Genomic DNA, 27,954 nt, shown 5'->3' with positions numbered 1-27,954 from the left:
TAACTCAATCTCACAAATGAAGGGAGGGAACACACAAAACAACCACACCACACACACCCACAAAACCAAGAAGATTTACAGTGTTTATACCGGGTTTAAGTGCTATGTCTGCCAACTTTTTCTAGTTAGATGCTTCCATTCCCTTTAAAATTCCCTTAATCCGCTGATCTTAGTGTCACAGTTAATGAGCATATAAAATACATCAACAGCAATTTTTAAAAACTCTCCAAAGCTGATTTATTTCCTTCTTACAAGTGTGAGTGGAGGGTTCCTTCTCCCACATAGAGAGTAATATTCAGTAACAAGCTCTATCTCTTTGCTTTTGACCAGAAATAAAGATTGAAATATAAACAAACAGAAAGGCACAAAATAAGTGGTAAGTTAGTTTATGTTTCAGATGTACACCGACATAAAACTTCCATTTTCTTTGGATTACAGAGCAGATTGGTTTGTTGGGGTTTTTTTTAATGGTTTGTGAGTAAACACAAAAGAATGTGTCTTGAAAAACCGTACAGTTTACCATCTAAAACTGAGGTGTGGATACATTATGCAAGTTTGGTTTTTTTCATTCATACATTTTCAGGAGAGTGATGTTCATGGAAATTGGGTAATTGTGAACAGTACTATTGGATACAGACACTTTAATACCTTCTCCTGTATAAATATTATTGTTGCTCAGGGAGGGATTTGTTAAAAATCATGTAATTCATTAGCAATCTCTCCTCCACCACACAATTCCAACACAAATACTTATTTTGACAACACATCAACCAGAGATACTAAATCAGATGTAACAGGTGCATAAGTACTTAACAGTGGGGCCATTACTGGAGCATATAGCAGCACCAAAGCTTTTCATATTTGACAAATTGCATAATTACTTTTTAAGTACCAAGTGTAACTAATTAGCACTTTTTAAGACAGTATGTATGATCCTTAAATCTTAGATATTTCCATTTAAATTTTCCATCAGCGACTACTTTCCTAGTGCAGGGAAAAAAGAACAGAGAAGATGGAAGACTGTTATATACATGCATGATGTACCAGTATCAATTTGAGTATCCATATGGACATAATAGAAAAGCCAAAGCAGCTGTACATACTCATTAGCACTCCAGCTGCAATCTGAGATGAAGATTAGTCAAATACACTGGTTAAATTGTTACCTTTAATGACTAAACAAGTACAGAAATAATTCATCTTTACAAACTACTTTGCAAAATACATAGCATGGGATCATAAACCTGCTGTAAGTAGATATTATTTCTTTGTTATTGCCAGTTAGAACTTGCTCTCTGAGTGACTGCTAGTGTTTGTTCACTTCATAGCATTTTATGAAGTATTTCATAGTTTCATTTACATAATTAATAATTAAGATAATTGACAGAAAGCAAATAGGGAAGCAACAGAGAATGTGTATATTTCTAGTAGTATTCAGCACCGTTAGTTTTCCAGTCTAAATAATTAAAAGTTATGGAGCAATGGAGATGAACCTTGTACTATTTAACTTACAAGCAACATGAAAATCACTTTGAGGTGAAAATTCCAGTCTGAATTAAAATATTGCCCAAATTTTAAGTAAGGCTAAAATCCTCATATCTAATGAAGAACTCTAAACAAGCCTTGAATTACTTTAGATCTAATTATATCTTAAAAGATAAACTGGGATGTTGTGATTATAATATGTAACTTTGACAGCATTACCTCCTAATTTTTTTTTTTATTAAGGAATGTACACATGACAAGGCTATCAACCATAAACCCAAAACATCTGAGATTTAATGTCTAACACTAATAATCGCAAAAGAACAAATTCTTGTCCAAATTTTTAAAAATAATGTTCTCAGCTAAGGAACATTTGTCAGATCGTGTGTTTGCAGGAGTGTGTATATATATACACGATTGCAAACTTGCCAAACAATTGGCAAAAACATCAGGAAACATGAGGCAACAGAAATTAGATTTTGTAAAAAAAAAAAAAAAAAAAAAAATATGTTCAACAGTTTTCACTCAGGATGGTAAAGTATTATCTTGCAAAAGCAAGACAGCTCATAGAAGTAAGTGTATAGAATTGGATAATATCACAATTTTAGCAGTAACAAAATTCAAAGAACTTACTGTCCTACCAGAACAGAGACAAGAATCTCTATGCAAGAATATTGGGAAACAAAAGAGCCAAGACATTAACTTGCAAGTTAAGCAGTAGGCACTTTATTAAATATATTAAATTATACCATTTGTCATATTCTAGCAAATATTGTACCTAAATTTAATGCAAAAAAAGGGGAGGAATTGCTCAGAATTAATAGAACCTATTAGTCTATCTTCTCATTATTCTATATTCATAGTTTAATCTAAAAATATGGATGTGAGGGGAAAGTAGAATAAAATGCATCATAAATTTATTAACATCACACACTTTATCTTTGCTAAAGCAACTATAATGAAAATCACCATGATAAGAAGACTCAATAATAAGCTGTGCAATTAGTTAAACTGGAGACCAAGTTAATACGAGAACCATAATGTAAGTAACAAGCTGGATAGAAATGGGACCAACAGGTTGCCCATAAGAAAAAAAATTCAGCCCATGTGGGGACTAACATTGGATACTAGTGGTAGTCAAAAGCTGATCTTAAAAAAATATTTAAAAACAATGGCACAAGTGTGCTACTTCAATTTATTGATGGCATGATATTGTTCATACTGCTCGAGATGAATATACCCCATGCAAAAAGCTAGGTGATGTTGAAACTTGACTAACAGAAAAGAGATTAAATTCAGTAATTTAGTCTGTAAAATAATGCACTAGAATTGAGGGGAATAATTTTAATTAGTCCACTGGAGAAGAAAGAAGATAATTAAAACAGCAGCAAAATGACTATACGCCACCAATGGGATACAGAACAGGAAAAAAAGAGAAATGATTCTACAGTGTGGGATTTCCAGAGCTCAGGCAGTGATCCAGATGCGGGATTTCCAGAAGCGGTCAGGCAGAAATAGTATCACTGGCCAGGAGACAGGCAAAGCCATATCCAGGAAACAGAATAGGAAAATTAAACTGGAACATGAACAGAGAATGCTATTTGAGTGACTAGAAGAAATAAGAGCCTAGTAAGAAGACATTCGCTTATCTAGCGTAATGAAGTCCAAGGTAAAAATATGAGACTCTGTACGTACAAAGCGGACAAAAGGAAAAGCAAATGGAGAGAGACCAGCTCATTTAGCTAAGTAATGATATGCACACAAAAATAGTCACGTACAAAGACGACCGCATGAACGAATTTAGAGGAATACTCTAAATGCAGACAGTCAGAAATGCGAGATCCAAGAAACTTTGAACAAGTTTATGGCATATTTAGTTACAAAATACTGCCATATCACTCCATAGAGTTGGGGACTACAGCATAAGATAAAAAGTTAATTGAAGATTCTTTTATCTCAATCATATATACAAAGTCATTAAGGCATGCTTTTAAAAAGTATCTGCTCAAGTTTCAAATTTTTCTGCTAGAATTGTTTGCAGGGTTTTGGGGTGGTTTTTTGTTCTTTTATTCATTTTTTCTTAAACATGTAACATGCCCTCCATATACAATGTCCATGAGTATAATAATGGGGAACTATATGTTTGCCACTTATAGGTAGCCAAGGCTTTATTTTGCCACAATAATTAAAAAAAAAAAACAGAGGCATTATATTATGTTTTCACACAGCGCTTACGTCCCTGCCAACACCTGATGCCTTTGCCTCTGAAATAGTGTACATGGACTAGTGGAGTAATCCTGCAAGGGTAGGAGAACAGAGAAGGAAAAAAAACAAACCAGCAAGTTTAATCCCTCCCCCTGGTAACACCACACAGAAATCTGGAGGGAAAGGAAGAAGAGAGTAGCTTGTAGACTGAAGTAGGTTAAAAGCAGTATTCAAGCCTAAATTGCAACTCAAAATGTCCAGTCCTGAAGAAAGACATTCTTAACAGCCACCTTATTTTTTTCCACGTTGCAACTTGTGAACTCTTCAACAGCTATGCTGCCAGGCATTCACCGAAGGACTTAATTGCTTGTATGAAGTTGGATGTCATGCCTACCCTGACATATGAATCTACCTGCCTAACTCCTCACAGATCTTGATAGGCAACCTGGGAAACACAGCTTACAGAAATGCTGTGGCAGTGATTTTATTTTAAGATATGAGCACATAAGGAGAAGACGATACTCTTCTTCCTCTTCCTCCCCTCTCCCATTCAGCAGCACAATGATTAGAGGCACTAACCCCAGATAAGAGAAGGTTTGCAGTACTTGTGTAGCTGCTTCAAGTCAAAGAACCAACAGCATGGAATCTGGACTTTCACATAGAATCCAGAAAATTCTGTTTTCAAGTACATTCGTATATACATACATAGATATACAATTAGATACATGGACTCACACATATATGCAGATGGTTTAGAAATATTTAGCTTTTATATGCAAGACTTCACCTTTTAACTCATACAAATCCCTGCTGCTTTACAGACAAGCCTTTTTAATTAATCCCAACTTGCCCGCCTTCTTAATTAATCCCAACTTGCCAGAATGTTGAGAAGGCAGGCAAGTCATTAGAAAAATCAAAGCACTTGAAAAGGAAAAAAAGAACAAAACTACAATACTTCAGGAATTAGGCATCATCAAGAAGCTTCAGGTTAAAATAAAAATTCACAAGTTAAGACAAAAGCACCTAGCAATTTCAAAAGCTTATATTTAAATACCAGAAAATTACAATACTCTACAAATGACAACTACAAATTAACATACCACGAGGACTAAATAATTTTCATTTATCCTACAACAAATGCATTAGAAATTGCAAATAGCAATTACCATTGTAAGGCCCAATAACGTCCTGGGAAAGCTGAACCATAACAGAAATAAAAATGAAACCTCAACATTTATGTTCATTCAAACTTGACAGCTCTGAAATTTAATTGTCGTCCACAATGTTGGTCATGTTTTTGGTAAATTAAAACTTCCTGCTGCGCTGTTCCCTCCTCTGTAAGGCTCAGAGCTACCTGTCTACCCCATTGTTTGGAGTTATAACTTTTTAGCAGTTTCGGCCAACTAAAACGTTCATCTAGAGAAGAAGAGAAATTATAAAAAATGAAAAGTAACAGGGCTTTGATAACTGGAGAATTATAAATTAAAAACGTACTTCATAAAGCCTACTCATTTTCTCCTATTAAGAATTTAAGTCACAAATTTTATCTTGAACTTACAATAACAGTTCAGTCATCACTTAAACATATCATTTTGGTGAAATAACTGTGCACTAGTGGTGAGAGACCATCATCAGTGAGGTGGTGGTTCACACTTGTATCCAGAGCGAGCATGCTCCACTATCACTGAACTCCCTTCAAAAAAAAAAAAAAAAAACAAAAAAAAAAAAAACCAAACACACAAGACTTGTAGTTCCAGAATCTGAGGTTAGAAACAATCCAGTGATTATTACCAGTCTCTTAAATTGTGAGGAACTATAATTAAAATAGAGCCATAGTGGGGCTGCATAGTTTCTTCTCCTCCCATTTAATAGAGAACTGAGGCAAGCAGAAGTCCTTATGAGAGATTCACAAGCAGCTGATAGAAATCTAAGTCATAAACAAGGCAAAGTATTTTATTTCAGCTCTTAACACACGCTGGAGAGGAGCCAGCTCCAAAGAAAACAGAACTGCAGTAGTTGAGACAAGAAATGACAAAAGCATATAGGTAAAGTCTTAGCCATGCTATGAAGAGTCCTACAAAGTCTTCCGTCGTTTAGAAATTTTTTTCTTTATATGTAAGTTTTCATTTACAATTATTATTTAAGTTAAAGGACATACAAAATAACTATTGGGTTCTGCATTTCATAAGTACTGCATTGCTTGTATAGCTTAGTAACAAAACTTTCTCTCCTTTTACCTGTTGATTTATAAAGCTATTTATGTTTTCTCCCCCTTTTCAGTCCACCTCCCCCCCATTAAATTATGCAATTAAATCTATTTATGACACAATAAGCATTTTCATTGCAACATAGCAATACGAAACAAATTCATAACTTCTCTGCAGATTTATACAGCAGTAAAAGATATAGGAAAAGAAAGCATATAATTTATTGTAAAGGCAATAAGAAAACCACTAAAGCATTTTTCATAGAAATGAAATTCTCAAACTCACTATCACATAGCATTTTTTAAATAGGGACAATCCCTAAGTACTCATTTCAGAGCTTTCAAAAAAAATCAATTTGATTACCATTTTGCAAGGGAGTTTTTTTGATTGATTGTTCTACATTTTTTCCCCTCAAAATTCCATGATGATCTTGTTGGGCATTTATTTGCTTTCAAATTGCTTTTCCCTAAGATTCAATATCTCAGGAAGAAACAAACCCAGACTCTAGCATCAAACACTGAGCTTTAATTCATCCAGATCATCCCGCTCTTTCAGGCACCACTTTGAAAAATTCAATTATAATATAATCTAACTATTAACAGTTCATAGTAGTTTGATACACGTAGTTTGTTTATCCAGCCAAATAAACAGGAAAAGGTATATGAAAAACTACTTGAAAATAAGCAAACTTCTCAGTTTTTCTGAGAAAGTTAGCATTTATCCCCAGGAATGTTAGATAAGCAAATAAAGCTCTACGTGTAAATTACCTGAACATTACATAGACTAAAAGTTATTCTTCTAAGAATAACAACTGAGAACAGGCAATTAATGCAGAGTCACAACTGAGTGTTAGCCATTGCAACCTGGTCTACATGAAGCTTAAAGAATAATACAGTCGTATATAGGAAGGATATACAACTAGCATATGAAAGGCCCTGCCTCAGGCTTTTTGTCCAGAATGGAATACAAAACTATAGCTGCTTCTGAGGCACAGATGGGAAAAGTCTACGACTATAACTGATCAAATCTATTGGTCTTCACAAACTTTACTTTTTTACTACCTGTTCCCCCACCCGCAATGAATTAAAACTTGAAATTTTTGGAAGGTGTTCAGTTACCGCACATTTGAATCAGAAATGGCTCTCTACATATAATTAAAAGCTTTCTGGTTTAATGCTTTAACTGCTGATACTTGTCGGTCAGATGTTTTTGTTTAGTTATCTAATACAAAAGGCCTTTCTATTCATACAGTCCTGCAAATTCAGTCCATCAGACACAGACAGCAGAATTCTGCTTCAGAATGGTCCTGGCATCACTAAATCAGACAGCTAAATGCACTTTGGTAACATTTTTGGACACTTACAAAAGACTGTTGCTCAATTCTAGAACATCAAGTTACATCTAGTACCAACAACAGAAAAGATTAGTTGAGAAATAAGTGTCTCCCGTGACACAAATAACTTCAGACATACCTGACAAATACATATACCACTACTGAGCAATGCAGACACTGTTATTTTATTGAAAGCACAAGGAGAATTAATAAAATTAGTTCAATGAAGCAACATAAGTAGGCTTAAACAGATACAGAATCAAATATTCATATTTCATACTAGTTGTACAAAAAACTTCACACTTAGTCAAAGATTTTTTTTCTCCTACCCTTCAACATATAACCCTACATCAAAAAACATGTTTTTTTGTTTTTTCTTCTGTGATTTTTAGCATAAATTCAGAAACCAAATACTCCAGAGTAATGGTAACACACTGTAGTCCAGTTATTGTTTTATGCCTATTCTGTTCCATGGTAAGATTCTAATTTCTCTTCTGCATCCAAACACAGTAAAGCTCCCAGAGATCTCATAATAGCAACTGTTCTTATTTTTCTAAAGCTTCTGAGAACGATAAGTTTAAAATATTTTAAGAGAGCATAGGGAGTTCTACTTGAATAGAACCTAACATTCTGACACAACTGGTAGGTGAGCCTACCAGGGTAAGTGCCTCGCTAGACCTACTGTTCACAAACAGAGAAGGACTAGTGGTAGATGTGGTGATCGAAGGTCATCTTGGGTTTAGTGATCATGAAATGGTCAAATTTTCAATTCGTAGTGATGTAAGGAGTGGGGTTAGCAAAACCTCCACCTTGGACTTCCAGAGGGCGGACGTTGGCTTGTTCAGAACACTGGTTGAGAGAGTCCCTTGGGAGATAGTCCTGAAGGGCAAAGCGGTCCAGGAAGGCTGGACGCTCTTCAAGAAGGAAATCTTGAAGGCCCAGGAGCAGGCTGTCCCCAAGTGTCACAAGTTTAAAGGGTGGGGAAAATGGCCAGTGTGGATGAATAAGGAACTTCTGATGGGACTTAGGAATAAAAGGAGGGTTTACCACCTTTGGAAGAAGGGACAGGCAACTCAGGAGGAGTACAGAGATCTCATTAGGCTACACAGAGAGAAAATTAGGAAGGCAAATGCCTAGCTGGAGCTCAACTTGGCCACTAACATTAAGGACAACAAAAAAACTTTTTATAAATACATCAACAAAAAGAGAGCCAGGGAGAATCTCCATCCCTTACTGGATGTGGGGGCAAAAAGTTGCAACCAAGGACGAGGAGAAGGCTGGAGAGCTGCCCAGCAGAAAAGGACCTGGGGGTGCTGGTGGATGGCCAGCTTAACATGAGCCAGCAGTGTGCCCCGGTGGCCAAGAAGGCCAACAGCATTCTGGCTTGTATCAAGAATAGCGTGGCCAGCAGGAGCAGGGAAGTGATGGTGCCTCTGTACTCGGCACTGGTGAGGCCTCACCTCGAGTACTGTGTTCAGTTCTGGGCCCCTCTGTACAAGAGGGACCTTGAAGTGCTGGAGCGTGTCCAGAGGAGACCTAACAGGCTGGTGAGGGGTCTGGAGACCAGGTCATATGAGGAGAGGCGGAGGGAGCTGGGCATGTTTAGCTTGGAGAAGAGGTGGCTGAGGGGAGACCTCATTGCCCTCTACAACTACCTGAAAGGAGGGTGTAGAGAGGTGGGTGTTGGCCTCTTCTCCCAGGTGAATAATGACAGGACCAGAGGAAATGGTCTGAAGTTGCGGCAGGGGAGGTTTAGATTAGATATTAGGAAGAATGACTTTCCTGAAAGAGTGGTCAGGCACTGGAACAGCCTGCCCAGGGAGGTGGTTGAGTCACCATCCCTAGAGGTGTTTAAGAAACGTCTAGATGTGGCACTTCAGGGCATGCTCTAGTGGCAGAGATTGTAGGTTGTTTGGTTGGACTCGATGATCTCAAAGGTCCTTTCCAACCACGAAGACTCTATGATTCTATGATTTCCCTTTCTTCACATGCATAAAACATGCTTAAGGACAACGTTCCCTTGGACATCTCTAACTCAAGGAAAACACTTGGAACCACAACCCTAACTAAAAGCAGATAGTGAATAATTATTTTTCCCTTCTGAGTGCAACATTAATGTAATTAAATCACACCAAGGAGAACTGTTCGTATAATAAAGAAATTCTTAGCACAGGACAACACCTTAACAGCTTGATTCTAAAAGTACCAGGAAGATAAATACAGTCCCGAGCAGTTCATTAGGTGAAAAGATTATTTCATCAACTCCCTTCTTACTTGTATAATTTAAAAATCCCTCTAAAACAGACTGATTGGATCCAGCCACACAAACTTCTGAAGCTATGGCACAAAGTATGACAAACACTGATTGTCAGTGTCATTCTTCCCTATTATTATCCTGACATTCTTTTATTAGGAGATTTCCTTTTTCTTCATTTTGCTTTAATTTAAAAAATGAAGACAATATTCTATTTAAATTTAAAAATTTAAAAATTAATTTTAATTTAAAAAATGAACTCAATATTCTACAGCATAACAAGATGATGCATATGTACATACATGCATGTTATTTATTAAAAAAAACAAACCTAACATTTCACCGCCTATATGTGAAAGATGCACTATTGTCATATACACATAGTTTCAAGAGTCTGATTCTCCATTCCATTATACAAGTTTCCTGAAGTTTACCTTCAAATTAAAGAACAAACCCTAAAGAGATTCATTAGAACATCTTAAGGCTATAGCAACTGACAGGCAGGCCTGCAAAATCACGAACAGCCTTATTATTCCTTGTTATACCATAATATTTAATAGAAAATAAATTTAATACCATTTTATTTCTTAATAATTTCATTATTAAATATTTATTATTATGGATTAAAATTTTAACCTAAATACTTATATTGAATTTTTATCATACAACTGCCAATAAGTCCATGAATGCTTTCTGATGGTGTACACCTTCATAATAGTCAACCTGTCTTCAAAAACAAGAAATGCTTCTCATCCTGAGTCAATTACAAGTCCAAAATCCTATTTTGTGGACGTGCTCAAATTTCTACCTCTTTCTCCTTATGTTGCATGGAGTGACCTCCTTAGAGAGAGTTTCTTTCAAATCCTGCCTCAACCAAATACTTCGGCAAGTACGTGGAACCTCTGAACCGAGTTCATTATCCACACAGCTTCTGTAAATTACTTTCTGAAGAAGTCTATTTCCCTCTCCCAAAACTTCAACATGATTAATTAGATGAGCAAATACATAGTATTTCTGATATGCAGACACCAGATGTATCCACAAGGCTATGTAATTTTCTCTTTGCTGCCTGAGTGAATAACTGAGGAGTCATAAAGCATACGTGCACACAAACCCTGAAGAACTGCACAAGTGAATCTGGACTAAGTAAACTTCAACATTAGGGGAAAAAAAAAAAAAACAAACAATCTCTCTGATACACTTAAGTACAGGCAATATCCTCCACAACTCTCATCCCTGTTACAAAAAAATCCACCCTTAAGATTCACAGCATCGAGCAGGCCAGATTTATGCAGCCTGTAGCCCAAGTTACCATAAAAATCCAGTACAGAGATGCCTTGAACAATATTACTAGCTTATGCGGTTGAGCACATGCACAAAATAGAAACACGTAATGCTAGTATGTATTGACCAGAATATGAAACTTTTTCTGCACAGCAACACCCTAACACACAAAGCTGCTAACCTCAGTTCCATAATTCCCTTCAGAGCCACAGTTTGCAGGCTCCCAGACACTTCCATCCAGATTTTCAACAGTATTTTCCATTTTCCACTTTTCTATGGCAGTGACAACAAGATCTTTTAAACAAGAATGTCTTCTAAACTGTAAGGCAAGTATACCCTGCCAGGAGGAATATAATGAGCAAAGAACAGAATTCAACGAGGACTATCAGCTGTCCTTAAAAAGAAGAAACAACCACAAAATAAAGGCATCCTATCATTCAAATTATATCATCAGAAGACACATACTTCATAAATACATGATATACTGAAGATGAGCTTGCATAACTAGTTAGCTTATAGGTTGTCATCATCTCAGAAAGCCTTCTAAATATTTCTGGTGTGTTAAAAACAAACAAAAAACAAACCAACCAAAAAAAACCAAACAGAAAAAAGAAACTGAAAGAGAGAAACTCAATTCAAAACCATAATGAGAAAGTTTTCAACATGGAAGAAAGTCACTGCCTCTTAAAAATATGTAGATTTTGAAACATAGGATACCTGAGAATTTCCTTCATGAAATAGTGTTGTTTTATTCAAAAAAAGTATGCCTTCAAGTAGCACCAGAGTAAGTGATATCATACACTGAAGTCTAAGCCTGCAATGGTATAACTATGAAAAGAACAAAGAATATTTCTTTTACTAAAGTTCTTGTCCAGCTATGCTCATACTCACCAAAATTAGCATATGTTAGTTTTGTCTTCTCCCAGCCTTGAAGCACAATAATTTACCTCCATGCCCAGTGAATTACACAAAGACAATGAGGAAACTTGTAGATTAGAAAGTTAGAACGTAAAACTAGAATATCACACTTTGCTTTTTTGCCAAGAAAGTTTGCACCAGATGATCTTTTGCCAAGAAGGTTTGCACCAGATGATCCTTGAGGTCCCTTCCAACTTGGTATTCTATGACTGCACAATGCTTTCCTTGATCGTCACAAAAAAACAGACTAGACCTTAATTGTTGTATTTAAAAATAATGAGTGAGATTAAGCATGTCCTTCATCTGCTTTGGTTTTCATTAGCAGAAGGAAATAAAAAGTCAAATTTATCAGGATGATAAAGAAAATAGTGACTGTGAAGAGCAACAGGTGATGTGTCAAAGACCTGGTTACAACTCTTTTAAAGGAATGTCCTTAGTAGCTAAGAACTTCAGCTACAGGGGTTTTTTTAATAAGAGTAGGTAAAGCTTTTTAAGATTTTTACTGAGCATGATCTCAAAACTATCAAGACAATGCAAAGGAAGAATTCAGAAGATGATGTTCTCAAATTCCATTTCAGTGCAACACTGAAAGTCTCCATCATTCCAAGAGAATCTAACATACACTGGCTCCGCTTTCCAATCCAGTTGTTACTTATAAATGCAGTCAATTTAAATTAGAAAACCTAAGTCTAACTTTAAAGGAAGATTCTGCTTACTTTCAGCTGCCTGTCACCTCTGAGTTTTGTGCTAGAGAACAGATTTCTGAATGCATACAAATCCCAAAAGCAGTAAATGCACTTCAAGAATGTATATAAAATTGAAAATACAATAATCCAGCAATGTTCCTGTCTGTCAATGAACAGCTTTTGTGAACTCAATATATTAAGCTGTGGTTTGCTTGTTCCCTATCTTACCGAGGCCCCTTTAAAAATAAGAAGACAGACCAACTACAAACTCAGTCCAGCTTTGATGTCCCGACTCATTTGAATGGAGAACGCCTTTCAAGATCAATTCTCTATGTATTCATCAACCTCTAACCTATATTGGCATTTACACCTGCACTAACAAACGCCCCCTATGTACTCACTGAATGATACACAGTATGACTTTGGAACAGTCAGTCTAAAAATACCATCACAAAACTCCTCAGCTATGTATCCATACCTGAATAATAAGCTTCAAATCCTCTCCCATATATGACTATGTTACATAGTAAAGGCCTCTGAAAAAACAAAGCACTTCAAGATATATTGTATATCTGCAGAAAAACAATGTACAATTTAAAAATAATTCAGTCTTCCTAAAATGCAGACAGGGACAGAATTACAGAAAATTGGATAAACTCACAAGCTTCCATTTCAATTCAGTAACTTGTTATGTTACCTTAGACAAACACACAATTTAAGGTTTCCTACCTGTAAAACAGCTAGAAAAATTAGTGTCTATTTCTCAAGGCCATTGTGATGACTAGCTACCCAGTGCCTAAATAAGATATCCAGATACAAAGCATGATACAGATGTAGAAGTATGTACTTCCTTGAATATAGCTAGGGTTGGGGTTTTTTCCCCATGAACACTGAATTAGTATAAGCAATTTGGAAACTAAAAAGTCCAGAAAAAAGTGTCCTCTTGATTTTAAAATAGATGCTCACAGATTATTCCTACAGGAATTCCTACAGAAAATACCTAGGAAAAAAGCCCAACACTTTAAATACAATTTTTCTGAATGTAATACTTATATCAGCATTAGGTTTTAGAAAACATCTGCAAAAATATTTTCTAACATAGTTGTCTTAACATATTACAGCTGTGCACACAAGTGCAAATTTGTATGTTTTCAAAAGCAGACATTTGTTTGTCCAGTATCTGCCATTTTTCAAAAACAACTTCCAGCTCCTGTTCAATGTTTTAAGTTACCCTTTAGAAAAGTCTCAGTTGACTTAGGAAGCAAACAAAGCAGACCTGAGAGAACTACAGAAGCACATGGCTTAATTACAGCAGCTCTACAATACTTCCTATGAAACATACAGTTCCCTCTTCCCCATAACTGCTTTTGTACATCTTGCATATACCACATATACATTTGATTATCAGGTATCCTCCAAAGTACATTCATCAATTGAGCTTGCACATACAGACATGAATGTGAGCTATTTTGTATTTGTTTTGATTTATTGTATTGGATTTTTCTTTGTGAGAAATGCATACTTCTACATACACACACAGTTACTGTATGGATTCAAAAAACTATTAAAGGTGCAAATTATCCTACATTAGGATTCATTTTTACTTTTAGTTTTGCTAATGAAGTTATAATTTTCAAGTATTCCTTTACAAAACTCAGAGCATCTCAAAGTTTTCTTGAGTTTTGAAAGCGGAGATGCATTATCAAGAAAATAAAGCTTGGCTTGCCATATTTTTTTCACCAGTACTATCTATTACAAAAAGGAGAGTATTTTAAATTGCAGCATGACTAGCAAGATATTTTTCTTGTTAATTCATCTCTGTCCTTGGACCGGGGGCAACAATCAATGAAGACCATTTGTCTTCCTGTTCCACAGTGCCTCATGGTTTGCTTACACAAAGCTCACCAAAGCATCTAAAGACTTTACTAACCCCAGCTCTCCTCCCAAGGTCTTGACCAAAATCATTGCTTCTCACACTTTACTGCCACCGCTGGTAACGTACATAGTTAAAATCTGGTCCTTCTCTGATACTTCTGATTGTTCTTCAGTCCTAGCTTCTGCATCCCAATAGTTACATGACATACTGAACACAATCCACTTTTTCATTGAAGGCAAGTTTATTAGCCTTCAAGGTAACAGAGAACAAGCTGAAAACTTGGAAAACAGGGGAACAAACATACATCTATGCATAAAATACAAGTACATGTCTATAATAAAAAAAAATAAAATAGCTACATTTAAAGACTGTGAATCCAGACTCACAATTCTATAATAACATAATGCAATCATCCTACAAATCTGGAATGGATGGTCCTTTGATACTGATACAAGAATGTCATAATTAATATAGAACATTGTATTTCTATAAGTAGAGCACTAACTCATCAAAATATCTGTTAGTACTGCAACGTATCACAATATTTTGTTTGTAAGATTTAATTCTAGGTTGGGCATTGGGTCTTTGGGGGTCTCACCTTCTCTAATAAAAATCTTATCGGTGACAGCCAACGTGTAATTTTTTCCAAGGATTCTCTTGAATAAGACAACAATTTATTCTTCAAATATTCTGCAATAATACAGACTTGCGAGTTTTAGATCCACCTTACCTAACGAGGATGCAATTTTACTCATTTGTTTGAGATACATGGCACAGTTTGGACAACAGTACTTCATCCCATAGTATTTATCACATTCTAGGAAGAAATGCATTCTCTAAAATTGTACCTGGTTTATTAGCTTTCCCTCATCATTACAGTCGTGGGTCACCTCAAGTCTTTAACCTTACAGGAAACGTTATTTCCTTTTTACAGATGAGACACTGAAGCACATAAATTACAGAAGAAATCCATAAGAAAATGCAGACACTAAGTGTCATTTTATGTGTCTGCATCCAATCTTTAAGTACTTGTTCTGTTGCCAGGTAATCCTAGAATATCCTGGCTTCAAAATTCCCTACCCAAATCATGATTCTCAGGCACATGCTGCTTAAAACTTGGAAATATTCTACGGCTAGCTTGTTTCTAAACATCATTAGCATGAACAAAATAGATATTTTGTGATCATGTGATTGTAGTAGCACATTTCCATCCTTAGCTAAGAAATATAAAATACTGATTCAAACAAACTGATCTATTTCTTACAGATGAGTGACATAAGCTCTAAATTTTGGGAGAGATTTTACAGTGACTTCATTTTTTGCAAAATGCTGTTGCATTAACAGCGAGTTTAAGATGTTTACCTTAGAATATTCTGTAGAACTGGTGGCCAAATTACTCTTTAGAGGTCTACAAGCTTTAGGCTTTTCTGTCTGCAGGACACTTCAAAGTCAAATGCAGTTCTTGCACTTTGTGAATAAACACTAAGTAACAGACAGCGTTGAGCTCAGTTCTATCACTTCTCAATAGGGTGTTGCTCCACATGGAGCTCTGAAATCAATGCAACTCTTACATGCATTCATTAGGCTTTTAATAATATACAGGGCAACCTATAATACTAGTTTGAAAATTCCCACTGCTCACCCACCTCACATGAAAACACACCCTTTGCTTATAGTTTACTATTATCCCTTTATTACTGTTAACAGCTGCAGTTCACGGAGTGCCTGTGTTTTCAGGCATTATCATCATTTATTCCTCCTTACATCAACTTTGTAGCATGTTTTCCAAGACTAGACTATACAGCTAATAATAAATTCCATGGACACTGACAGATGATTATTCTTCAATACTACATGAGTTTTCTAATGCATTTTTTTAATTTTCTATGTAGTAGTGTTTTAAAGTAAGATTTTTTTCACCAGCACTTCAGTTACTATGTGTAACAATATCCTAAGGATATTCCTGTAGCATCTCCTATTACCTCCTACCTTTTCTGCCTACATTTTCATACAACTAAATCAATTTTAGTGCAGTGTGACAAACTGATCTCTCAAAAACTACTCATACTCATTTTAAAAAGATGACATGAACTATGGTAATGCCTTCCAAAATATCATCATCATGCCTTCTTTTTGGTTAGGGGAAGTAAGAGATACACAGCATGAGACTATTTATTTGCCAAATTAAATTTAAAACACAATAAATATTAAATGCTATAAGTGGTACCAGCACTTATGTATCCTTTATGGATAGACTTAAGCATACATTCGATACAACTGAGCTTTTTACACACCCATAGCAATGGCAACCAGCCTTTGGTGCTGTCTGAAGGCCTGACGGGGTCATCAGCCATCTGTTCCCACACTTATTTGCTTAAGTAATGAACCACTTAATCTGCAAACAAACGAGACACCAGAACGCACGAGCCCTTTGCCTAACTTGCATTTCGATTCAATCCTATAGGTGGCCTCAGATTTACACACAGGAAGGGACTCTGTACATTGTTAATTATCTATTGCTTGAGGGGGGAAAGAGGGGTGTTCTTAGAAGAGCATAGCTCCATACCAAACACATGCATGTTTGTAGCCCCACAATTAAATATCACTCTGAACAGGGGAGGGTGTGTTCGGTTCACAGGCTAGTTTGAGAAAAGCAGGGCCATGCATCAATCACTTGGTATGAGGATGCAGCAACTCTGAGAAGACTTGTGAGAGAGAAAATAATGGGCTGAGCTAAGCCAGCACAGTGCTAAGCTTCGAAGCATCCTCCGCAGCTGCACACAGCAGGACACTGAGCAGCAGAGGAGAGGTTACTCAGCTTCTATGTTTCACCAGTACCACCATTACCAAAAGACAAGCATCTAGTTTTGGCATTCACAGCTCTAAAATAGGGAAGGCTAAAAACTGAGAGAGCAATCAAGGATGGAAAAACTTGTTTTATGTTGAGATGACTCGAGGAACACTCCTCCATTCTCAGTGAGGAAAAGGTGACCATATTTTCACCTACATAGGAAACATAGATCTGACATACTGAAGGTTCTGCGATGAAGGCCTGACTCATGAGAAAATTCAAAGAAACAAAAAAAAGAGGTAGGGTAGATTTTCTGGATTAGGGGAAACACACATTTGTTTTTGCTAGTTATAGAAAACTGTGAAGATAAATAACCAATGGAAGAATTTTGAATATCTGTAGTGGGATTTCAGACAGTGGAAGTGTTTTTAGACATGTACAGATGCTTTTCAAAACCATGTGTTCAACTCAAACAGGAATTAATTCAGAGTTACCCTACAGCCTACATAAACCGTAAGAACAGGTAATCACCGAGTTCATTTCTGGTCTTGTCTACAAAAAAACCATGAAAAACCCTCACCATTCAAATGGCTTAGTGGTGGACTTGGTAGTGTTAGATTAACAGTTCGACTCCATGATCTGAAGGGTCTCTTCCAACCTAAATGATTCTATACAGGAAGCATTAAATAACAACCAAAAATACACTCCAATAAAAACCTTTTTTTTTTTTTTTTTAAGTTTTCAGAAAGATTGCTTTCCTTTCAAAAAACAATTTTCAGTGCAGATTGTTTAGCTTGTAGAAGGACTGTAGTATGATTGTATGGCTTGTGCTTCTACATTTCAAAACAAGATTTGAATAAAAAAAATTTATTCCTTACAAATTCAAAATCTCTTTATCATACAAACTATCATTGTATTTTAAAATTTTAATACAGACAGAGAGAATAACTCACATTGGAAAAAATATTTTTCCAAGCATCACCACTAAAATACATTTCAATAAAGATCACATTTTAAAAGGATAAAAATCATAATCACTGATGTTTCCACTAGTTTAATATAATTAACATTCACATGTTGATTTATAAAAAGGCAATTTGCAGGTGTAAAATATCGCACACAATTCCACTGATGTTAATAAGAATAATTATGCATATGTCTTGAATCAGATACAGGCCATGCTGATGACAAAGGCAGTTTTGCAACTGATAGCCTGACTCAGGAGTTCACCCTGTGTAATAGAAGTTACACCAGTGTAATGGTGATGTTGTTTCACATGAAAGTTAAGGCAAACTAAGCCTGTACAACTTCTAAAGGGACAATTTTCTTTTCCCATCTACACCTGCTCATTCCAGCTACCTCCTTTGTGTCAGCAAGAAACTTTTGCAAGTGAAGTAACATGAGGAAACTGAGATGGCTTTAAAAAAAGTTGGCTGGGAGGTGGGGAGGTATGTTCCTGTTGATACTTTCCAACTCTCAGCAGGAATGTTAATGCTTACATAAGAAGCAGAAAGATGTAATCAAAGAGAAGCATGAAGGATAGTCACCCCTTTTCACAACGGCATGAACTTCAACTGGCTGCAGCTAAAACTAACTTTTTTCTAAAGATCGATTCTTGTACAACATTATTGTTCATTTACAGTCTGCAATTTAAGGACACTTTCCTTGCGTGAGTCATTCTGAAGACAGCAGAATTCGGAGTTTTAGATAGAAATAGGGATTTTGCCTGGAATAATAAAGTTTGATACCCTTTTAACACTTCAGTTGTGAAGGTTCTTGTACTTGTAAACTGTTTTGCCCTTGAGGAACACAGAATCTTTTATAGGAGCTCTAGAAATTAAGAAGAACATGCAGGAGGTAATTTAGAAGTGCAATAAGAACATCTGGAGACAAGGTTTAATAATCAAGCAGATCAATTTGCTCTTACTCACACCGTAACAACTAGGTATCTAAGACCAGGCAAAGCAGATTAACTGAAGTGTAGGTACTCAAAGGTGCTCACCTATTCTGTACAATCTGCTTCATTACATATGCCAATTGGGACCCACAAGTTACCAAATAAACAACAATAACTGTCTGAAGACACAATCTACTTTTTTAAAGACAGCGTTTTAGAAGATTGGTTACTTCCAGTCATTCAGGTACTCACAAACTTAAGAGTAAGAGCAGTTTCATGCTCAATTTTCTCTTCAACACTCTTCTACACACCAGTGTACAAACCACAGCTAGAAAAAGGGGTAACTTCCTGCTCCAACCTGAAGAAAACTTTTTTTCTTCTAACAAGTCATTCTGTGCTTTGACATCTACATACGTAGAAGCTGCAACTGCAGCTTTTCCTGCAGTTGGGCCATTCATAATGTTTGCCTCCCTGAATTCCCTGAAGTCTCATAATACAACTGATTCGGGCAGCCTTTCCCTCTCCCTGCTGCCCAAACTCATACCATCATAAAAACTGTAACTGACCAACGAATTCAAAGGTATAGGATAGGGGAGGGAAGAGTGGCAGATGAAGCATTAAAAGCTTCATTTCCTTAATAAATCAATCTATCAAAATAAAACTGGACACTGTGCTTTCATGCTTGTGTTCTTGTTTACATCTTGGGAACTGTGCTGTTTGAAGCTCCCCACTATAAAAACAGAACCTGCTCACCCCTGGGCTTTCTCCTCTTTCACCTGTCTCCTGTAGGCAGGCAGGCAGAGTTCCTTCCCCCTCTCTTTTTATAAGAAAGTTTCCCTTTTTTATTTTGGTAACAAAAGAATAATTAAAAAAAAAGTTTTTGCATTCTGTCAGAGCAGAAGGGAAAAAAACAAGTTTGAGAAGGAAATAATCAGAATTGCATCCATCCTTAGCAGAGAGTAAAATAGTTTATTGCCAGGCAGAGATGAAGCCTAAATCATTCTGAAAAGTGACTGACATGCATGTGAACACAATGCAGTAAGAATAACAACACTTCCATTTATATAAGGGGTTACCACATGCTTCACAATACAAGGAATAAATACAAAAGTTGATAACTAAGAGTCATAAAATAGTGCTAGAGAAACTTTTTGCCTATTTTTACCTCCCATACACCCTTCTTTCATCCAGTCCAGAGCAACATTTGCAAAGTAGCCTACTTACTCTGTAGCTCTCTTACAGGGAAAAGGCAAGGTTACCATAGTATTGTCAATTAATTTTGACACCTGCTTACTAAGGTGTCAAAATAAGATTGATCAATTATTTCTGACATCTCTCTGCTATGTTGTTATTTCTCAGTCTAGAAAAGAAGTAAAACAGAACCAAAAATACTACACATCTTTTGCCAAAGAATTAACGGTCCCAAGTTACCCCTAGGTAGAGTGTTTCTCTTACAATAAGTTTCTGATGGTTGCTAATAAAAGCCACTCATTCCTAGAGGAGCAAAAATAACTATACTCCACTTGTACGAAGAAAAATAAAGATCCCTTTATTCTCAAGTGTTTTAAGTTTACCCTTAAAAAATCTGTTTCCTCGAATAATCTAGTGACAGAAAACAGGGTTTACACATGTCCTATTTAGGTCATTAAAAGCTCAGTTTTAATCTTGCATAACAGAGGGGCACCAAGGCACTTCAAACTGCTGAAACCTTAGAACAATGTAAATGTTTAGAGTAATACACAAGGTTCAATTAACATTTGCGTAGATTATATCTACAACCCATAAATTAACTGTTGATGCAGTTACAATAGCCAAGCACACTTTTCAATCTTTATGTCATTCTGAAACATTCTTCATAATAATTCTTGCTGACAGAAGCAAGTGCTGCAAAAGTTATATACATCCAACATAACTCATCAAATGCAAGTATTGCTGCTGCAAAAGCCCAGCCATGGCTATTTGTGTATAAAACACATACTCACCCTTCACAGACAAACAGAAACAATACACAAGTGTTCCACGAAAATAAGTCAAACCATCAACTGCCACAGAAGTCAGAAAGGTCTTCAATCACCCAGCCATGAGGCAGACTAACATTCATTTTCCAACTCTTCAGCTGGAAATACACGGACTTGACTCATCATCCATTCAACATCCCTCTGAATTTTCAGGATTCAAAATACAACCACTCCAAGTTGCTGCTTGCGTTGTAACAAATGTTAACATATTTCATGCCATCCCAAACTCACAAGACTTGAAAAGCTTTAAATCTTGGAATGCCTTTTTTCATTGCAGAGTGTATTTTGCTTCTAAGAATAAAGATTAAAGATGAGCTATCAAAGATACCACTGTGAAAAAGTCCTCAGTAAAAAAATAGGTCTCTAACATAGTAGAAACAGCTTACTTCTGTGATAAAAATGCAAGCATCACTGTCACTTCTAAAGCTAAGCATGAAAGAATATAGAGGAGTTAATAAGAAATATATCCTGATTTCACCAAAACTAACAGCAGATGGATTAACCACTGTGTTACTTTAGCTCAGAAGAGCTGCCCTTTCAACATTCAGGCAGAACTTCCTCTAGGTGGGGATGGATTATTAACTTTCTACCAGAAGTGAAAACATAACCACTCTGCCTCCTCACTTGACAAATACAACCAATGTAAAGAAACATAAATGTTTCAACAGATAATGAAGGAAATACCTGTAAGGACTGGATAAAGGCTCCAGTAGCCATTCAGAGAATCTACTAATTCACATGAAGCTTTGAAATCTAAGAAGTAAAAATTTGCTTCAACCCTTGCACTATTAGAGTCTGTTGTGAGTGGCATCAAGACAAAGGACATAAGTAATCTCTTTAAAGCAAGGAAATAATAGCTCTGCTAGCCTGTCTCCTGCAGATCCTCACACACAAAGAAGATTCACCTGGGCCTCCTCTCCTTGCTCTCAATCCATAGGCAATTAGCCCATTGTTCCACTGCACAGAGCAGGACAAACCCCAAATCCTCCATACACAGGCAACAAATGACCAACTTTAAAATCTTATTACCAAGTTCTTATGCAGATAAGATGTATTATATTTGCTTTATATTACCTTTGTAACTCATTTATAATCTCACTGATGGACTAATCCCCCAGGTATTACGAGGGAATCATTTCTTTCTCTGCAGCGTGCACATTACTTCAGCCAACATGTCTGACTCCAGCTACTCCTTAACTTCCCAAGCTAACAAGTTACCGGATTTACTTTTTGTTTATTTAGGAATAAGTGACCTTGGATTAAAAGTTTAAGAGAGATGTAAATTATATATCTTAATTTTATAATCCAAAGAGAAAACTGAACTTAAACACAATTTAGAAGAGACAATTATTGATATTTTAACCTTTAAAAGTACTTTTCCAAAGACAGAATTTGAATTCTCTAAGACACAGCCTCACCAATGTACTGTTATTAGCCAGATATTAGAACACTTTCCAGCTACACATGTCAATACACTTAATAGAGTTCCTTCTTTTAAGCAGTGTTTTACAAGGGAATGAAATGAGATGTCCTGTCCAAGGTTATAAAGCGAAATAACAGCAAACAGTATTCTTCACAGTCAGTCTTTATACTGATACCAAAGGGGGCGGGGGGAAAATGACAGCCCTATAAATTAAGTCTTCTTTTCCACTACGTATACAAAAGCAAGTGTCAGGGTGCGCTTCCTTCTTACTGATCAATGACTCGGTATCACATTCACTTTTCAGAATAAGAAGGTAGTTCTAGCTCCACTGACCACTCACTCCTTTACAAAAATATGTTATTGTTTTACAATTACCATTCTCTCCTCTCCTGCAAACCTTGTCATGAGTCATGTACATTTCACTAAGTTACACTTATGTTAGCCCGAATGTGCCTGACTAATATCCACTTAGCTAAAACACTTGAAAGAAAGGGAGGAAGACTGGAATGAGAAAACACTTTCACTCTCCAGAAGGAAAAAGGCATTCAAACCCACTAGTAATTTTTGCTCCCTGGGCAGCCCCATGAAGTGCCCATGTCACTTCCATGACAGTTCCAGAAGGGACAGCAGCGACACAGCTTTAGGCCGATTTCTCCTTGTCTCTCAGTTCCCATCAAGTGGAGCAGCCTATTTTCAGCGGTAAGTCAGCGGGTACAATTTTCCACGGGAGGGCTGTCCCCTGTGCTCTTAGAGGGAGGGATCATGAGGTGGAGGAGCCTATATAATCCTTAACTTCTGTCACATACTTCCACCACACATGAACAAAAATCATCACAGACACAAGCAAAAAAAAAAAAGCCAGGCAAGTGAAAATGACAGGAAAAGGGTGTAGGGAAAAGAAGAAGGCAGTCGTAATAAGCAGAGACTTACTTGAACCTGCCCTGGCAATGTTGGCACTGGTCGCCCACCCAGCCCTGGTCGCAGATGCAGGTGGAGTTGACACAATGACCCGAGAAGCAGGAGATTTTGTCGCAGGACTTGGACTGGGACACCTGGGCATAGAGGGCCAGGTACAAGAAGCCGTAGAAGAGCAGCCAGCTGTTCACATCCAGAAGCGAGGAGAAGCAGCAGCAGCAGGAGGAAGGGAAAGGTCTCCAGCCGCCCAGGGGCGCGGGGGCAGCTCCCGCTCTCCGGGCGCCGCTGCCCAGCTCCATCTTCCCGGCAGGGGCCATGGGCCGAGGCGCGGCCGGCGGCGGGCAGCGATGGCAGCGCCGCCCGCGCACCCCGGGCACCCCGGGCAGGGGCAGCTTCCCCTGAGGAGAAATAATCCAGCCAGGGAGATTCAAACCCCCCGCTTCCTCCTCGCCTTCCTCTCCTCCCTCCCGACCCCAGCGCTGCCTCCTCCGGCCCCTTCAGCCCTCCGCGCCCCCTCACTCCCGAGGGGAAGCCCGGCAGCCCTCACCCATCCGCCCCTTCTCTTCGTCGTCCTCCTCAGGGCTCATCGCTCCCGTCTTCTTCCATGGAGGAGGAGGAGGAGGAGGAGGAGGAGAACTGCCTCTTGACCTTGTGTTTTCTCCTCGCCAGAGATGCCCCCCACCGGCGTACACACACACTACCCTCGGTCATGTAGCCCCCCGACTCCCCTCTTCTCCTTTGTAGTGCCTCTGCCCGCGGCACACAGGCGGGCGGCGGCGAGGAGGAGCGCGGGGAGGCGGGGGCCGCCGTCCTCTCACCAGTCAGTCAGCTGGGAAGTGAGGGCGGCCGGGCCCCGGAGCCGCTACGGCATCCCGCACCGGCGGGAGGGGGTGGGGCTTGGTAAGGGCTGAGGGGCTCTTATCGCCTCTCCGTTATTCGCCCTGCAGGGAAGGGAGGCGGGCGGGAGAGAGAGGAGGGTTAACAGCCCCTCCGCGTCCTGGATGACAGCTTCCAAGCAGCCATTTTTAAAGGCTAATTGTCATCGCCTTTCTCAGAGCCGCCTGCTTGCTCGAACGCCCCCCGCCCCTCGGTCCGTTTGGATCCGTCCCTCCGCCCGTCCCTTAGCGGCTGAGGGAGGAGGGCCCGGCCCGGCGCGCTGAAGGGGGAGACCGCCCACCCCTCCGTCCGGCGCGGGGAAGGTGCAGCCGGGGTAATGGCACACCGGCAGCTGCCGCACGCCGCTCCCGCCGCTTTCCCTGCGCCCGGCGACGGCGACCTGCGCTTCCACAGGCACCTCTCTCGCCCGCGCTTAAAACAAAAAGGCGGGGGGAGGTAACACGGCCCCGGGCCCGCCGCGGGCCGCCCGCCCGCACCTCACGGCCCCGCGGGAGGGGAGGGGGGGGGGCGGCTGCGGGCCGGGCCCCGGTCAGCGGGGAGAGCAGCCGGCGGCGCTGGTGGCTCCCGGCCCGCCGCCTTGATCCTTCTCCTCAGGGAGACGTTTACCTGAGGTGGCCGCGTTTACTTCAGGTCCTGCAAAGTTCAGAGGCGGTTTTCTGTGAACTCCTTACGGCTCATACGGGGAGAGGTGTCACAGCTTGTTTGGAAATCCTTACCTTCCGAGGGTTTACTCCATCTTCTCATTTTATGGTTCAAATAACCTTCCGCTTACAGCCTGATGAGCGGTAACAAAAGTTCCTGGCTTTGTAAACGGAGCAGTACAAAAGTAATCGTTGTAATAAAGTTGCATAAAATGTCCTTTTTTTTCTGCAGAATGAGCCATACACATCCCTTCTTTTTCAACTCTGCTATAGCCTGTTTTCATTTTACAATTTTTTTGCAAGAAAAAAATAAATCTTGCTGTCAAGCAATGAAGAAAATAACACCAATCAAACCCTCTGAAACTTTCTTCTAACGCTGAAATTGAGAATTTATGACATGATGTCTCTCTTCCAAGCAGATAAAGAAAAAGGGGTTTAATTTAATCTCCTGATACCATCTCCAAACAGATAGGTCCAAAGTGACCCATGTTAGAGTCTGAAATCAGATCCACATCGACCCTTCTCCAGGTTCTGCAGGTCTTACCCTTGGAGTGTGGAGGAGTTATTTGGGGTTTGGTTTAGCCTGTATTCCCAGCCATACTGTTACATCTTCACCTGAATTTCCAAAAAATCAAGGTACATCAGCACGATAAGATCCAGCAGTATCCGTTTGTACTTTATGTGATATGAGTCCTACCAAGATCAGGATGTCAGAGCTAAGCACAATACAAACATCACAGAGAAACAGCCTGTGCCTCAAGGAGTTTACAGTCTTGGCGGAGGGAATACCTGAAAGTGTGTGGGGAAAACAGAGGTGAGAAGTGATTTGCCCAGTTTCATTCCAGAGGATGTCAGGAGGCCCACAAGCCGGTCTCAGTCCAGGACTCTGTACATTGTCCTCCTAACAGAGCTGAGATAGATCATTGTTCTGCAACAGACACATTTCTTAGCTATTAGACATGTCTTTGTGTGTGTTTTGTAATGAATTGGGGAGTTCATGCAAAGAGAGGAAATGGAAATTGTGTTGCTGCTTTATATTTTATGTAAAAAAGCTGAGGCTGAAGCCTTTGTCGAACAGTCTGCTAATTGTACAGTATTACATGTGATTAAGGCTGCTGAACAACTGTCCTCTGTTAAATAACATTGTAAGACCAGAAATGCAGGAGATTATAGTCCCAGACACAAAGTCAGTTCAAGACTACTCTCTAATCCAGAAAGACTTTAAGCAATAGTTTTGCTCACCATGGCAGGGAGATACATTCCTCCTCCACTTTCTCAATTCCTTTATACCAACCAAAAAAGTTCTAAAGCCAGCACCATCTTTTGCTCAGACTGAAGGAAGATTTTGCTTCAGATCTACAGAAGTCAGCCAAATTTTTGAAATTAACATTCACAGCAAAGCTGAGCTCTCAACAATCCTTTACCAGGCAAGAGATCTCTTCAAGAACACAACGATCAGTGTGCATTTGTTCATTAAATGCCAACTTTCTTCTTCAGTAATGAATACACAGAAAAAAGAAAAAGAAAAAAAAAAAACAAGAAAGACAAGAAAAGATACATACAAATTTATGTTGGGCAAGCTGGAGGAAAACCACAAATAGGCCATCAGAAAAGGAGTAAGATAGTTGTAAGAGATGCAGAGCATAGTATGACAGTACTTTTACTGCATAAACAATCATAACTAAAAATGTAAACACAACTATAAAGGTTTCTAGATTTAGAACAGCAAGGAGGAAATATTGGACAGCTATCTCCTGGCTAAATGTAACAAGCTACGAAAATGAAGGAATGCAGACCTTTTGGCTGCTGTATGTCACATCAATGCAGTAGATATTTCATATCCCTAGGAAACGAAGGATGTGCAAATGCCAATATTGGTTCTCTTCTATGCCGATTTGATGGGATTTTTTTTGGTGTCAGATGGAGTTAACAGATCTGGCTGAGAGAAGTCAGATCTGTCAATCCTCCATCGTTACATGCATATCTGTAAGTTCCACTCTTCTTAGAAGTGTAACATTTTACACCTTTCATCCTTCTGGTTCTTGACACAGAAATCGCTTACACTTTTGAAGGACTAATGTACTAAAATGTCTCGGGTAGAATTTAAAACTTAAAAGCATTTGAATAACTTAACAAAAGTTTTAAGTTACTGAATAAAATCAGATAATGAAATTACAGACTAGAGCAGTCATGTAGAAGGCTATATGTGAACAAAACCTTCCAAGAAAATATCCATTCTGGTAGGAAAGAAAAATAAAAAGAGCAAGTATAAAGTATAAAGGCTTCTTAACTATTACTATCAAAAAGAAAGCACTAGTACTCAAGGAGAAAGGTACTGATACATGTCCATTCAGCAAAACAGCTTGAAGTATATTTAAAGATCTATATGGTTGATGTTGTGGGGCAGGGTGGAACGGATAAAGGGAAACAGCCCTCAAACCAGACTTCTTCAGTTATTCGGAATTTCTGCAAGACCCTGAGGACAAGAATATAGCAGAATCCAGCCTCTTCCCGATACACACCCCCCCGACATGCACACACACCCCTCCCTGCTCTGCTGGCCCTCTCCGACAGGCTGATACCAATTGAGCCTTGCTGCAGACAACATCTTTCCTAAAGGATGCTTAGTCCTATTTAGGGTATCTACTGCAGAAGTATTTTTGCAGTGATGTTGAGAAGAGGCTGAACAGAAGAGGGAGAAAAAAAAGACTACCTTTGTGGTTGACCTCTTTGCAAGGATATTAAGAGAAACAAATGTTTTCTATGCCCTTTCCCTTCTCCTTGGGACAGACATTATCAGAGTCATTAAGTAAAAGGGGCCAAGCTCTGCCCTGCTTCTGGGCAGGGATATATAGATCTGAGTTGGCCTTATGACATATTGGTAAAACTAGCATGTAGATTGCTGTAGTGGAGGTAATAGCTGCAGAGTGATTTGATACAGCTTCAGGAGCTTTTCTAGCTTAACACATCAGAGCAATGTACAGGTTTTATGGTATGCAGTGTACAGGCTTCTTACTGAACCTTACAAGTTTAACTTCCGTGTAGGTTTTCCCTTGTATTTCCAAATACACACACAACACCTTGGATGCAGGACAACGTGAGGATTTTTTCCTAAATCCCATGC

General features: G+C 38.5%; 1 protein-coding gene across 8 annotated transcripts in view; it reads right to left on the bottom strand.

Annotated features, from left to right (window-relative positions):
- The window catches only part of ATRNL1 (attractin like 1), a 527,347-nt gene extending 503,176 nt beyond the window's left edge, over nt 1-24,171 (bottom strand). For all 8 annotated transcript variants that reach the window (XR_012587528.1, XR_012587529.1, XM_074591197.1 and 5 more), the window contains exon 1: nt 23,308-24,171. Coding sequence is in view for 6 of the 8 variants with exons in the window: in XM_074591197.1 (XP_074447298.1) it covers nt 23,308-23,609 (302 nt within the window). In the remaining 2 variants the exon portion in view is untranslated. The remainder of the gene's footprint in view (nt 1-23,307) is intronic.
- Nucleotides 24,172-27,954: the final 3,783 nt, after the last annotated feature.

The sequence above is a fragment of the Larus michahellis genome, chromosome 6 (genome assembly GCF_964199755.1).
Source record: "Larus michahellis chromosome 6, bLarMic1.1, whole genome shotgun sequence".
Taxonomy (NCBI): domain Eukaryota; kingdom Metazoa; phylum Chordata; class Aves; order Charadriiformes; family Laridae; genus Larus; species Larus michahellis.
The sequence above is the reverse complement of the archived record's forward strand: the minus strand, read 5'-3'. Positions and strand labels throughout refer to the sequence as shown.